The sequence below is a fragment of the Mobula birostris genome, chromosome 7, assembly GCF_030028105.1.
Source record: "Mobula birostris isolate sMobBir1 chromosome 7, sMobBir1.hap1, whole genome shotgun sequence".
NCBI classification, from domain to species: Eukaryota; Metazoa; Chordata; class Chondrichthyes; order Myliobatiformes; family Myliobatidae; genus Mobula; species Mobula birostris.
In genome coordinates, this window is record NC_092376.1 from 53245577 (window position 1) to 53260553 (window position 14977).

Below are 14977 nucleotides of genomic sequence, written 5' to 3' on the forward strand. Positions count from 1 at the left end.
AGGTGAGGGGAGTAAAAGGCAGATCAAGCAGGAGAGTGTAGGAAAAGCATCAGAAGCTGAGAGTTTGTAAGTAAAGGGAGAGGGGATTGGCTCAGTACAGGAATGGCAGATTGATTACATTTGTTCACTATGGTTGACTTCTATTCAGGTCTTCTAATGGCATTCCTTGGACAAAGACTGATTAGGATCATACACTGGAGGGAGTGCAGAGTTAATTAGCCAATATGGAGACCTCCAGGAGATACGATCAGATAATGAATCTCATTTTTCAGGACAAGTTGTGAAAGACTAGCTTGCCAGTAAAGACACTCATTGGGTGTATCACATATGCTGCTACCCCCCAAGTATCAGGGTTGATCAAGAAATGAACTTCTGAAAAAGATACACTTGTTCATTAAAACCAACTCAAACCTTACAGAGATGTCTGACTGTACTATTCCAAGCCTTCTACAATCTGAATAACAGACCGTTAACCCAAGTATCGTCCCTGACTAGGATGATCAAATGTACCCTGGAAACGGAGGAGGAAACAGGCACTGAACAAAGAGCTCCCAAGCTAGGAGGAAAAGTATGGGTACATATTCCAAATGCAAGGGGACAGTGCAGTTTATTTTAGTTTATTGGATGCTATGGTAGCCTAGTGGTTAGTGCAATACTATTTCACAGCTCAGAGTTCAGTTCTGGTGCCTCCCCACAGAATGCATGGGTTTTCCCTAGGTGTTTCGGTTTCCTCCTACAGTCCAAAGATGTACTGGGTAGGTTAATTGGTCATTGTAAATTGTCCTATGATTAGGTTAATCAGAGTTGTGGGGCTGCTATGGGGAGTGTGGTTCAAAGGGCCAGAAGGGCCTACTCCACACTGTATCACTAAATAAGATAACGTTTTAAATAAATAAATAAATAAATAAATGGAATTCTAATTATAATGCCACTGCTTAAGAACTTGTGTACCAATGAGAAATCAAGGGGTAGAGTGTAAGAAAACAGCAAAATGTGATTCCTTTTCGGTATATGCTAAAACAAAATGGAAGTCTGTAGGAAAAAATGGTGTTAGCCTGGAGTGGGATTGTACTAAAAATATCTTAATATTACTATTGGTAGCAACATTTAGATAGATGCCTTGAAGTGCACATTTCCAAATGTCCTATCTCATATAATAGAAATCTATAGAATAAGACAATTTTAAAAATTGAGTGAAGTTCTTGAAACTGGGTTCCTCTAATTTTATAGCTTGTTCATGACACCTTTATCTATGCAAGCTTGAGGTTAGACTTTTTTTTCACTAAAACATCAGAAATCTTAGCAGCATGTGGTGAGCACTTAATTTTGCAACATTTCTTGATTCATAAAAACATACATCAACTTCTTCCTGGTTGTCTCCAGCTCATCAAATTCAGCTCTTTTCTCCTTTATGCATTCAACACATTTATTGAGAATTTCCCTGGTTCCACTGTCAACAATGTCATCACTTGGCTTTAACTGATTCCAGCGAGCTTCAAACTTTTCCAGCTTTTGGACATACATCTTTACTTGAGATTCGACATTTGCTTTCATAATTTCAATCTAAGAGAGTAAATAAAACAAGCTCAAAGCTGCAGGAAATACACTTGAATTCTTTTATCTGAATACAGTGGATTCTGGTTAATTGAATCATTAGTTAATCAGGGCAGCCGTTTATTTGGGATGCTATACTGCTTAACTGGGACAGGAAACTGTTGCTCCTGTTTCTAATTGGTGTCAGTCACGTGCACTTGTGTGGCTATTACACATCATACCCTGCTTAGAGCGAAAAGATTTTAAATGCATCAGTTGCATGTGTTTGTTCAAAAATCAATGACATTTGTCACTGATAGTTGCTAAGAAATAAGCAGTAGGAAAATTCAGAACTGTTTTGCTCACTGTAGTTTCAAGGATTCAGGCTTGGAGATGCCAGAAGTGGCCAGGAGTGAAAATGAAATGACTTCACTACTTCAACAAGTCAGGAAATATGAAGAATTTGAAGGTATCAACAATAATCTTGAATGTTAGAATGAAAATGAAGATTTGGAGGATGCAATCATCAACCATTGTATTAAAGCAGTCCATTAACTACACCAGGTGTCTGCATTGATTTTGTTTATTTACACAGCAGTATACACCAGATGAATTCCTCTTACATTAATTATTAGGAACTAGAACACAGTTTTATAGTACAGTAGTAGTATTGGTAGTGTTCTAATTTGTTTTGTTTTTGACTTAAATACACAATCTATTACTCAGTTAAATAGTAGTCTGTCTTTTTAAACTTATTTAACTATTTCCACAGAACTTCAGCTAATTGGGTCAGCTGCTTAATTAAACAGAATCCACTGTATTTAGATTCAAACAAGGCAATAAAAGTGAAAGAAATCAAAATAAGGATACATAATTAAACAATAATAATAATAAATATCATTAAGATTATCATTTACTTTTGAGTTTAACTACACTGGAAATCAGATTCCTCATATAGAATCCAGGAAATGTACCAAAGCAAATTAGAGTATTCATTTCCACTCTCCCATGATTGCATAATAATGCCCTGTTGATCATTCTGCCTTCTTTCCAGTAGGTGGCAAATTTGCCAATCCTTAAGGTCATTAAGTACAAACTCTATGTGACTTGACGTTCCAAATGGAGTTGAGGATGAATTCATTGTATTGTATTCTCTAAGGCATTACTAACCCAAATTGTTTGTCCTGGAATTGCATAACTTTTGGGTTTGGCTCAGCTGCTGGTCACAGTGCTTTGAACTTTTGCAGAATGCAAAGGTATAAAGAGAAAACTAACCTATCTTCAACGATTACCTTAACATTTCGCTTCTCTTCATTGCTAATAGAATCTCTGGCAAGTTGTTAGCTCCAAACTATTTAATTTCTGTGTAATTTTTGTTCATTAAGCCTGATTTATACTTCTGCGTCAAATCTACGCCATACCTACACTGTACCCTATGCCATATAGGGTGACGTGCACCTCCCCAAAAAAGTAACTCGCGTCGCGGTGAAGCAGACCGCAACAACTGTGATTGGTCTGCTTGGTAGCATCGCATTTCCTCCTACACATTTCCGGTTGCTTTTCTCCACCATGTCTGTACACTGATGCGAAATAAATGGTTGGAGATGATGAACTAAGTTGTCAAATCTACCTGCCAACATCCGAAAATATTTGAAATGCATTTACCTGTCCATATCTCTCACGAAGAAACTCAACACAGTGGCATAGAAACCCCACCGCCAACTAGCGTTTTGGCAGTGAATTGCAGAGCGACGCAGACACAACAACTAATGCTCGCTACGCTGTAGGGCTACGCAAAATCTTTATGTTACATCTCCGTCTAAATGTGCAATCATAGTAATTTCTAATAATTTATAATAAATAACAATCAATGTAATATAGAGTACACTCAAATCCACGTGAGTTAATCAGTCTGATGCCCTGGTGGAAGAAGCTGTCCCAGAGCCTGTTGGTGCTGGCTTTTATGCTACAGTACTGTTCCCGGATGGTAACAGCTGGAATAGATTGTGGTTGAGATGACTCAGGTCTCCCATGATCCTTCGGGGCCCTTTTTACACACCTGTCCTTGTAAATGTCCTGAATCATGGGAAGTTCACAACTACAGATACACTATGCTGTCCGCACCACTCTCTGCAGAGTCCTGTGATTGAGGGAGGTACAGTTCCCATACCAGGCAGCGATGCAGCCAGTCAGGATGTTCTCAATTGTCCCCCTGTCAAAAGTTCTTAGGATTTGGGGGCCCATACCAAACTTCCTCAACCACCTGAGATGAAAGAGACGCTGTTGTACCTTTTTCACCACACCGCTGATGTGCATAAACCACGTGAGGTCCTCGGTGATGTGGATGCCGAGGTACTCGAAGCTGTTTACCCTCTCAACCCCAGATCCATTGATGTCAATAGGGATTAGCCTGTCTCCATTCCTCCTGTAATCCACAACCAGCTCCTTTGTTTTTGCAACATTGAGGGAGAGGCTGTATTCTTGACACCACTGTGTCAGAGATGGCTTCTTCCCTGTACCCACCTCGTTATTGTTTGAGATAAGGCCAATCAGTGTAGTGTCGTCGGCAAATTTAATTAGCAAATTAGAGCTGTGGGTGGCGACACAGTCATGGGTATGCAGGGAGTAAAGGAGGGGGCTCAGTACACAGTCCTGAGGCGCTCTTGTATTGAGAGTCAGAGAGATGGAGGTGAGGGAGCCCACTCTTACCACCTGCTGGCGATCTGTCAAGAAGTCCAGGCAGGGTCAAGACCAAGGTTTCTGAGCTTCTTGTCAAGCCTGGATAGAACTAAGGTGTTGAATGCTGAACTGTAGTCCAAGAACAGCATTCTTACATAAGCATTCTTCGGCATTGCAGTATCAAATTTAGTTAGATATTAGACTCTTATGAGCATGCTATTCGGTGCCTTCTTAAAAGGTTTCACTGAACAAACCAACAAGTTGCTATCATACTTTGATAACATGCAGGTCCACGTGCAGTGGATGCTCACTCATTAGATACATTTATTACATCCTATGCACCAAGTAAGGATGCTTAATTTGCTTCATTTCTTACTCTGTTCCTCATTGCAGTACGAAAGGTTGCTATTCATGCTATCAGTACAAGAGGAGTCAGGTCACTTGTCTGAGTGCAGCTGGTACCAAGTAACCCAGTACTATCTGTCGCATGGTCGGGTGGTCGGTGACTAAACCGGCTCCCCCACCAGGCTTGCCTGGTGAGGAGGGTGGCTAGGCACCCTGAAGGACGAAAAACAAGACCTGTCAAAGGGTTGATGAACCCTCGTGTAGGGTCAACGGCCATCTAGCAAACATATGCCATGAAGCGCAGAAAGGGCATCCCTTGCATCGAAGCTTGGTCTGGCCATTCAGTGCAACAGAACTTCCCCCAGCCGTCTTGGACCCCACCATGCTGCTGGATTCAGGAGGGGATGTCAAGATGGTGGGTCTGGACCTGTGCAACACCCTACTCTTCTAAAATCCACTCACGCACACGCTGTTTCTTTCTGAGGAGTGGGGTACCACCCCACTAACTGACTGAAAGGAACCATCATCATCATATGGGATGGATAGCCAGAGACAGAGAGAGTCAAGAATCACTCTAACAAATATCAACAAAGGACAAATCAGCTTTATTATATTCATCATTGCCTTTCAGAAACTCACCACCTCCATTATCACCAGAAACAAAAATAAACAGCAGCCAAATAAACAATGTTGTTTTGATGTATAGACCACACTATATCTGACGGCAAATATTGACAAAGAACTCTTAGCATGCTTAAAGTCGATACTTCAGATTTCAGTTGCCAACAAAAAGACCAGTCATGACGAGAGGTTATATTGTTTACAATACACCAACTTAACAGAGCTTTTGGGCTCCCATTTATTATATTATTAGGGGCTAACCTCCTTTACCGCTGAGCCATTAAGAACTTATCAGCATGTAACAAAACAGCAATACAGCATAATGGGAATTGTATGATCTAGCAAAATCAACAACAGTAGTGTTAGCATACATATAATTATTCTCCTCCTGCAAACATATACTGACAAGTACAGTATGAATTACATGCTTTCTTTCCTCTGCACTTGGAGTCATAGACCACAGCAACAGGCTCCTCAGCCCAACTGCTCCGTGCTTACTCATATTCCCCCTCTAATCTACCCCAAACTAGCCATGTGTGGTCCATATTCCTCTAAGCCTTTCCTATCCATGTATTTTTAAATATTGTTAATGTGCGTACTTGCTTCAATCACTTTCTTTAGCAGCTTATTCCATATACTGACCAACCTCTAAGTAAAAAGTTGCACCCTTGGGTATTAAATCTTTTCCTTTTCACCTTAAACCTACAGCCATTAGTCCTTCATTGCCTACCCCTGGGAAAAAGACTATAAACATGACCTCATCCATATCCCTCATGATTTAATATATTTGTACACGGTAACCCCTCATTCTCCTATATTCCAATGAAAAAAAAATCTCCATCTGCTCAATTTCTCTCCATAACTCAGTCCTTTGAGTCCCAGCAATGCTCTCATAAATCTCCCCTGCACTCCTTACAATTCAACAACATTTTTCCTATAGCAAGGTGACCAAAACTGAACACCATATGCAAATACAACCAATACCTTGTACAACTGTAGCATAATATCACAGCATCCATATTCAGTGCTTTGACTGATGACAATTCACAAGATAAAACACAAAGAAAATACAGTTCTCATCCTCTTTATATCCTAACAAAACCAGAAAGAAGCCTGCACTGAATAAATCTTTATAGTCCCTCATTCAGCATTCTGTAGCAACAATTTCCTCATTAAAATCCACAATCTACAATTTCCAGAAACATGTATTTTCTTTTCCATGCTCAGATGTTACAGCAACATACTTGTACACTTCAACTTATCTCTGCCACTGAGTTTGGTCTCATCTATATGAGAAACATCAGAAACACAATGGATGATAGCTTCGTGAACATTCACAATCAACCTTCAAGCATGTCATTGAGTTTCATGGTGCTTGACACTTTAATTCTCTGTCCCAAATACCTAGAATTCTCTGTCCCTAGAAACATAGCTTCCTACATTTTTCTGCTGAAGTCCAATGCAATACAAAGCAACAGAATATTATTCTTGACTCAGCATTTTGGAATCTTTCCAACTAACATACAGTTCAACAGTTCAGCTAATAATTCTCTAATCCATAGTTTTCCTTTGTTCTACTACTACCACCATTTTTCTTAGTACCATCATCCCTTTGGTCCATTAAACTCTCCTGCATTCCACATTTTCACAAACTCTCCCCATTGTTCTTCCTTCCTCTTCCCCTACCTTTGAGTGATAAAACTTGTAGATCTCTAATAGCTTCTAATTCTGGTTAAAGTTCATTAGCCTGAAACATTACCCTATTTAGTTCCTATATTTGCTCCCTGATTTGCTGAGTATTTTCAACATGTCCCATTTTATTTCAGATTGCTAGCTCTGAAGTACTTTGCTTCATTGAGCATACATTAGTCTTACCTGTTCATTCACCATAAGCTGATGGCTCTCCATCATTAATTGAAATTTGTCCCATTTTGCTCGTAGACTACTAAGAGTCTCAAGACCACCGCCTGCTACAGAGCGCAGCAACTTATTTTTATCTTCAGCATCTTGAAACAGTGGTAAAATCTAACAGAAATTGTAGAATTCAAGATAATTATTAGTGATGCAAACAATAAATGTAGCACAAACTATGGATAAATTATAAATCAGTTCTATGCCAATTCTATTTTGTTGACTACTTTCACGCTTCATAGCATATCAGAAAAGTGAATCACAAGAGCTTAAGGAAGGAGTTCCTATTATCAAAATATATTTTTGACTGAGTCATAATTTTGTTATGGGAGGAAGACTGCTTAGTTTAGGATTATCCTTGCACCCTTTGGATTCACATGGGAAGTTGCTAAGAGTGAAGGTGGTTAAGGTGATTAAACCTGGACAGCATCAGCTCGTCATGGTTCTTAAACAATCAGATTGAAAGACAGAGAGGAAAAAGAAAATATAATTTAGATTGGGTGAATTAAATTTCAAATTGGGTAACAGCAATCACTTTAAAAGTGAGGGAGAAAAATACCAAAGTAATGAAATATTGAATTGAATTGAATTGAATTGACTTTATTTCTTACATCCTTCACATGTATGAGGAGTAAAAATCTTTATGTTACGTTTCCATCTGAATGTGTAATGAGCAATATTGTTGATTTTAAATGATATTTTCAAAATACCCAATAAAAATTGAAACATGAAGTAATGAGGCACCATGTATATAATAATTAAGTTTTAGTGAAACTTAAATAGATTGTTTGTAGAAATTAAGAGCATCACTAATCCATATTATTTAGAGGTTAACAGAACCAAGAAATATAGGATGATTATAGGAAACTGGTGCTGAGATAAAAGATTGGCCAAGATCTTACTGACTGGTAAGCGAGTAAATGAAGATCCAGTATTTTTCAGTGGTGAGCTAGTCAGCATGAAGTCTTCATTGTGATGGAATGGCATAAGGGAAGCATCAACTTTTGCATATCTGAAGTTAACCCCACATCTAGTCCTCTCCTGAAGCCAGTGTACCAATTTATATATGTAAATACTTGCAATATTATTTTGATAGTAAGTTTTGACCCAATGTCCTCAGCTTAATTTCTCACCTAGTTCAAGCTCATTTCAATTCAACTCACTAAAAGTTAAAACTGGGAATCATAATTACATTTTTAAAATATTTTATACAATAAATGTCCAAAGAAAAAAGCATAGCACTGGTTAAAAATATATTTTGTTTTAGAACTTGTAAATAGGGAGTTATCACGTATTTCTCGTAAGCACCATTTGTAACAATGAAATACAGATTACTTTAATTTATACTTCTAATTAAAGATCATACTGAGAACTGAATAGGAACAATATAGGCTTATTTTTAGAACATATAATTATTTCTTCTCTAGCTTTCTAATTACATACTTTGCCCTTTCTACTGAAGTATTCTTACCTGAGGTTTTTTTGAAGTAATCTCCATATGTTTTGAATTTGCTTCTCCAATTTCTTCCACTGTCACAGGTCTTTTTGCTAACAATTCCATTGCATCATTTACAAAACTGTCAATCTCATGGACATTCACTGAATAGCAGAATTACATACAAAAACAAAATGGTCAATTAAAATGCAATGGTTGGAAAATATCATGATCAGAAGGATTCCTTAAATTGAAATTATAACTATTGATTGTTACCATTTTAGTTTGAAAGTAAGTTCCTGCCCAATGTGCTCAGTTTAATTTAAACTGTGCCATATTAGCATACAAATTTATAAAGTCAGAGTTTCAATAGGCCAAGAAATTTGTTAAATGACACACCAGTGAGTGATTGCTTTAAACAAATATAATTTCAAAATAAATGCACCCTTTAACCTTGTGACTCCAGTGATAGGTCATTGTAATCTTCAGGTTGCACCATTTTTGATTTTTATAGAATGTAAACTTATATTAATTTCCTCATAAATTAAAGATGTACATATCACCGTTTAAATTAAACCAATTCCACAGTGTTACGATTATTTGTGTCTCAGAACATTGATGAGTTAAGGAAGATGGCACACCTCATGGGGTAGTTACTGAATATTAACTGTGATAGCCATATAAATACAATGAGTAAATTCGATGGACCTCAATATATTAAAACAAGTATTGTTGCCTAAAGAATGATATAAATGGTATTACCTTGTATAGACTTCCTTAATGACTGTAACAAGGCATCAAACAGCATCTGAATAAGGTCATCAATCACAGCTTTCACTGGGTTACAGTTAATTGTAATACAATCCACTTTCACCACACTAAAAGATTTGAAAAATCTTTTGTCACTTTCACATTAGTTCACTCAAAAAGATAAGAAATTATAATTCACTGCATATCATATTTTATGCAAGCTTTTAGTACTGTGAATTTTACCCAACCCTTCACAAATTAAATAGGTTTTACTGCTTTGCAGGGCTAGACCATTAGACCAAATACCATCAAGTCTGCTCTGACATTCGATCATGGCTGATTTACTTCCCTCTCAAACCCATTCTCATACCTTTTCCCATAACCTTTGATACCCTTTCTAAATAAGTACCTGTCAACCTCCACTTTAAATATACCCAAAAACCTGGCCTTCACAATTGTCTGTGGCAATGAATTCCACAGGTTCACCATCCTTTGGCTGAAGAAATTCCTCTTTACTCTGTTCTAAAGGGATGTCCTTCTATTCTGTATTTGTGACCTCTGATCTTAGACTTTCCCACTATTGGAAACATCCTCTGCACATCCACTCTATCTCAGCTTTTCAATACTCAGTAGGATTCGATGAAACCCCTCTCGTTCCTCTTCTAAACTCCAGCGAGTACAGGCTCAGAGCCATGAAATACTCCTCATACGTTAACCCTTTCATTCTCAGGATTATTCTTGTGAACCTTCTTTGGACCCTCTCTAGTGCCAGCACATTCTTTATTAGATATAGGGTACAAAACAACTCACAATACTACAAATTTGATATGACAAATGCCTTAAAATGCTTCAGCATTACATACGTGCTTTTATATTCTAGCCCTCCTGAAGTGAATGCTAACATTGCATTTGCTTTCTATACTACCAACTCAATCTGCAAGTTAATCTTTAGGAAATCCTGCCCTAGGACTCCCAAATCATTTTGCACTTCCAATTTTTGAGTTTGTTCTCATTGAGAAAACAGTTTACACATTTATTTCTTCTACTAAAGTATATGACCACACACGTCCTTACTCCATATTCCATATGCCACTTCTTTGCCCATTCTTCTATCTGTCCAAGTCCTTCCACAAAATCCCTGGTTTCTCAACACTACCTGGTCCTCTGCCAATCTTTGTATCATATGCAAAATCAGCCACAAAGCCACCAGGAACCCATGCTGATTTTGGCCTATTTTATTGTATGCCTCCAAGAACCCTACAACATCAACTCGTGATTCTTGAAAGGTCACTACTAATTCCTCCATAATCTCTTCAGCTACCTTACAGAACCGTAGGATGTAGTCCATTGTGGCCAGTTGACTTATCCACCAGCATCAGACATTTCAGTTTCTCAATCAGCCTCTCCTTAGTAATAGTGACTGTACTCACTTCTGCCACCTGACACTCTCAAATTTCTAGTGTACTACTGGTATCTTCCACAGTAACGAATGACTCTAAATACTTCTTCAGTTCATTCACCATTTCAATGTTCCCTATTACTACCTCTCCAACACCATTTTTCTGCAGCCCAATGTCCACTCTTGTCTCATTTAATCTTTACATTTCTCAAGAAACTTTTGATGTTTTCTTTTATATTATTGGCTAGCTTACCTTCATATTTCATCTTTCTCTCCTCAGCTTTTAATTGTCTTCTATTGATTTTAAAAGCTTTCCAGTCCTCTAGCTTCTCACCAGTTTGTGCTATACTGCATGTCCTCTCTTTTGTGTTTATGCTGTCTTTGACTTCCCTTATCATCCGAGGTTGTCTCACTTTCCCTTTAGAACAAGGGTTCTCAGCCTGGGGTCCACAGACCCCTCGGTTAATGGTAGGGGTCCATGGCATAAAAAAATGTTGGGAACCCCTGCTTTAGAATGCTTGTTCTTCTCTGGGATGAACCAATCTTGTGTCTTCCAACTTACTCCCAGAAACTCCAGCCGTTTCTGCTCCACTGTCATCCCTGATAGTGTCTTCTTCCAAGCTACTTTGGCCAACTCTGATCTCATGCCTCCGCAGTTACCTTTACTCAACTGTGATGCCGATAGATCTTGCTTTAGCTTGTCCCTCTCAAACTGAAGAGTTTTATCATGTTATGACCACTACCTCCTTTGGGTTTCTAACCTTAAACTCCTTAATTAAATCTGATTCATTACACAACATGCAATCCAGAATTACATTTCTCCTAGTGGCTTGACCACAAGCTATTCTAAAAGGCCATCTCGTAGGCATTTTACAAATTTCTTCTCTTGGGATCCAGCACCAACCTGATTTTCACAATCTGCCTGAAAATTGAAATCCCCTATGACCATTGTAACACAAACCTTTTTACATGTCTTTCCTATCTCCCATTGTAACTTGTATCCCACATCCAAGCTACTGTTCGGAGGCCTGTACAAAACTCTCATCAGGGTCTTTTTAACCCTTGCAGTTTCTTAACTCTACCCATGTCACTTTTTTCTAAAGATTTGATTTCGTATTTTAACAACAAAGCCACCCCCTCTGCCCATCTGCCTTTCCTTTCGATATGATGTATATCCTTGAATGTTAAGCTCCCAGCAGTGATCTCTTTCAATATTTCTGCAATGCCCACATCATATCTGTCAATTTTTAACTGCACTACGATTATCTACTTTATTTCTGGTAACACACATGCATTTGAATATAACACTTTCAGTCCTGCACTCAACTAATATTGTTTACAAAGACTGATTGATTTCTCTAAAATCTGAAATTCTATGTACAGTATAGGGCAATTGCAGAAAGGTGGCATTCAGGTGAAAGATCAGCCATCATGAATGATGGAGCAAGCAGAAGGGGTTGAGTGCTTCTGCTTCTACTTTTTAATGTTCTTAGGACAATAGATACTGCTAGCGATGACGTTAAGTCGGACTGACTAGTTATATCTCAAATTCCGTTATAATCCATTAATAATTGTAGAAGTCTGAAAATATTGTTCTGCATCCATAGCTCCTTACTAAATTAACATCTGCAGTCTACTTTGTTCCTCCCATCATATTACTTTGTAACAAATTTTTTCGTAATGATATATATTTATAAAGCCAAAAATTCAACCTGAGAAGCCTCTCAGAATCCTTTCCTTTTCCTTTGAGAGCCTTGAAATTCTTCTCCCAATCGTGCACACTATGGAGATTCTCTTCAACTAATACTTCAACATTCACTTGTCCAAGTACAACCCATTCCTGTCAGGAAAAAAAAGTTCACCATTAAGTATAGTTAATGCATTTACAACTGAAGATAAGGTTTCCAAAAAGCTATCTGCAAATCGTTAATTGATTCTTTTTGTTTTGAATGTTAATAAAAATTGTAACAAAAGGAAAGAAATGTAAGTAATGTTAGATAAGTTACTTTACAGTTCACAACCAACCAATATATAGAGGGGGTGCAATACTGGATCTCCTCTTCGAGATGAAACAGAGCAGGTATTAGAAGTGTGTGTAGGGGAATACTTTGGATCTAGTGATCAAAATTCTACTAGTTTCAAGATAATTATAAGGATATCTTTGGGTTAAGATTCAAAATTGGTAAAAGGCCAATTTTGATGGCATCATAAGAGATCTGGCAGATGTAGATTGGGATAGATAGTTTTCTGGAAAAGGGGTGCATAGCAAGTGAGAGGCCTTCAAAAGTGAAATATTGAGAGTACAGAATTTGTAAGCTCCTGTTAGAATAAAAAGTAGGGATAATTGGTTTCACAGATATTGTTGCCCTTGTTAAGAAGAAGAAGGAATGCAGACCAGATATAGGCAGCAAAGAATAAATGAAGTGCTTGAGGAGTATAAGAAATACAAAACAACACAAGACGGAAATCAGGAGGGCTAAAAGAAGGTTGCTCTTGCCGACATTAAGGCCTCCGTTGGATAGGGTCGACCATGGACGTTGCATCTTTGCTGTCTAGATATGCAAGCCAAGGCAGTACAGTGTGGAGTGCAGGTTGTTGCCCATGTAGCAAGCTCCCCCTCTCCATACATCTGATGAACTCAAAGGAATGGCAGAGACCAATATAGTTTGGCACCAGCAGCATTGCAGGAGTTGCTAGTCAGCATTGAATTCAACGTAGGACTGCCTTAGGGACTTCAGTTCCAGATTTTTCTCTCAGGGTTTATTTCCAAAGCCTTCCCCATGACTGGGTATAGCTGTAAGGCAGTGGAGGTTTGAGATCAGAGTTTTCCATCTGCCTGAAGCGACTAGCTTTAAGGCACCAGTAGCCCACCTTTGCCCCTTCTCCTGTCAGTAGAAAAGGATCCGTCAGGCTTAATAACTAAGCCACACGTGAAGGCCGGTGGTTGCAGATGGTTGTCGGAGGTTATTTGAGTAGCAGACAAGCTGAAGGAGAATCCCAAGTGACTGTACAGATATATTAAGTGAAAAAGTACAATAAGGGACCAACTTAGTCCACTAGAAGAAGAGCATGGTCATTTATGCATAGAGCTGTAAAAGAGGGAAGGGATCTAAAATTGATCTTCTTGAAGATCAGTAAGATCATCCATGCATGGAGCTATAAGAGATGGGGACATCTTAAGTGGATTTTCTGCACATCTGTATTTACTCGGGAGACGTCTATAGAACTCAGGCAAAAGGATAGTGAGATCATAAACTATAGCCAGATTACAGAAGAGGAGGTGTTGCTATCTTAGGCAAATTAGAGTGAATAAATCCCCAGGGCCTGATAAGGTGTCCTCTTGGACCTTGCGGGAGGCTAGTGCAGAAATTGCAAGAGACCTAGCTCTTTCAATTGTTCTTTCTTTCCCCTCCTTTCTATAAGTGTATACTACAGATAAATATTATGTAGAGATTTGTGACAAATATGATTATATGATATATATGAACAGTATCTGAAATACATCTTATGGAAATGTTTGTTTGATGATGAAGTTCAATAAAAAAAAATTACAAAAAAAAAATTTTTTTTAATTCCTTTTTTAAATGATGAGATGCTGGAGGACTAGAGAGCAAATGTTGCTTCATTGTTCAAGAGAGGTTCGAAAGATAAGCCAGGAAATTATTGGCTGGAGTGCTTGACGTCAGTTAATTGGTAAATTATTGGAGGGCATTCGAAGGGATAGATTAGGACTTTATTCCTTGGGGAGATTTAATAGAGGTACACAAATTATGAGGGGTATATAATGTACAGAGTAAACGCATACAGGCTTTTTCCACTGAGGTAGGTGAGACTAGAACTAAAGGTCATGGATTGAGAGTGAAAGGTGAAATATTGAAGGGGAACATGAGGGAAACTGCTTCACTCAGAGGGTGGTGAGAGTGTGGAATGAGCTGCTAGTGGAAGTGGTGAATGCAGGTTCAATTTCAACATTTAAGAGAAGTTTGGATAAGTACACGGATGGGAGAGAAATAGAGGACTATGGTCCGGGTTCAGATTGATGGGTCTAGGCAGAATAATAGTTTGGCACTGATGAGTTGGAATGAAGGATCTGTTGCTAGGCTTTGGTGCTATATGACCCCAGGATATCTAAGAATTTTGATAGACAGAGCCAGATTAGGGATAGTCAACACAGCTTCGGGTATGTTAAACCAATCATAGACAGATTTACAAGGAGCTTATAAGGATGATGAAGGAAAGGAAGTGGACATTGTCTACATGCACTTTATCAAAGCCTCTGACAAAGCACCACATGGAAGGCTGGC

The 14977-nt window shown here is 38.4% G+C and overlaps 1 protein-coding gene across 9 annotated transcripts in view; it reads right to left on the reverse strand.

Moving 5' to 3' along the window:
• dync2h1 (dynein cytoplasmic 2 heavy chain 1) overlaps window positions 1–14977 on the reverse strand; it is a 474884-nt gene that overhangs the window by 373291 nt on the left and 86616 nt on the right. For all 9 annotated transcript variants that reach the window (XM_072263133.1, XM_072263132.1, XM_072263135.1 and 6 more), the window contains 5 exons: window positions 12386–12513; window positions 9287–9402; window positions 8561–8688; window positions 7054–7203; window positions 1358–1563 (listed from right to left, as the gene is read on the reverse strand). In XM_072263133.1, coding sequence (XP_072119234.1) covers window positions 1358–1563; window positions 7054–7203; window positions 8561–8688; window positions 9287–9402; window positions 12386–12513 — 728 coding nt within the window. The remainder of the gene's footprint in view (window positions 1–1357; window positions 1564–7053; window positions 7204–8560; window positions 8689–9286; window positions 9403–12385; window positions 12514–14977) is intronic.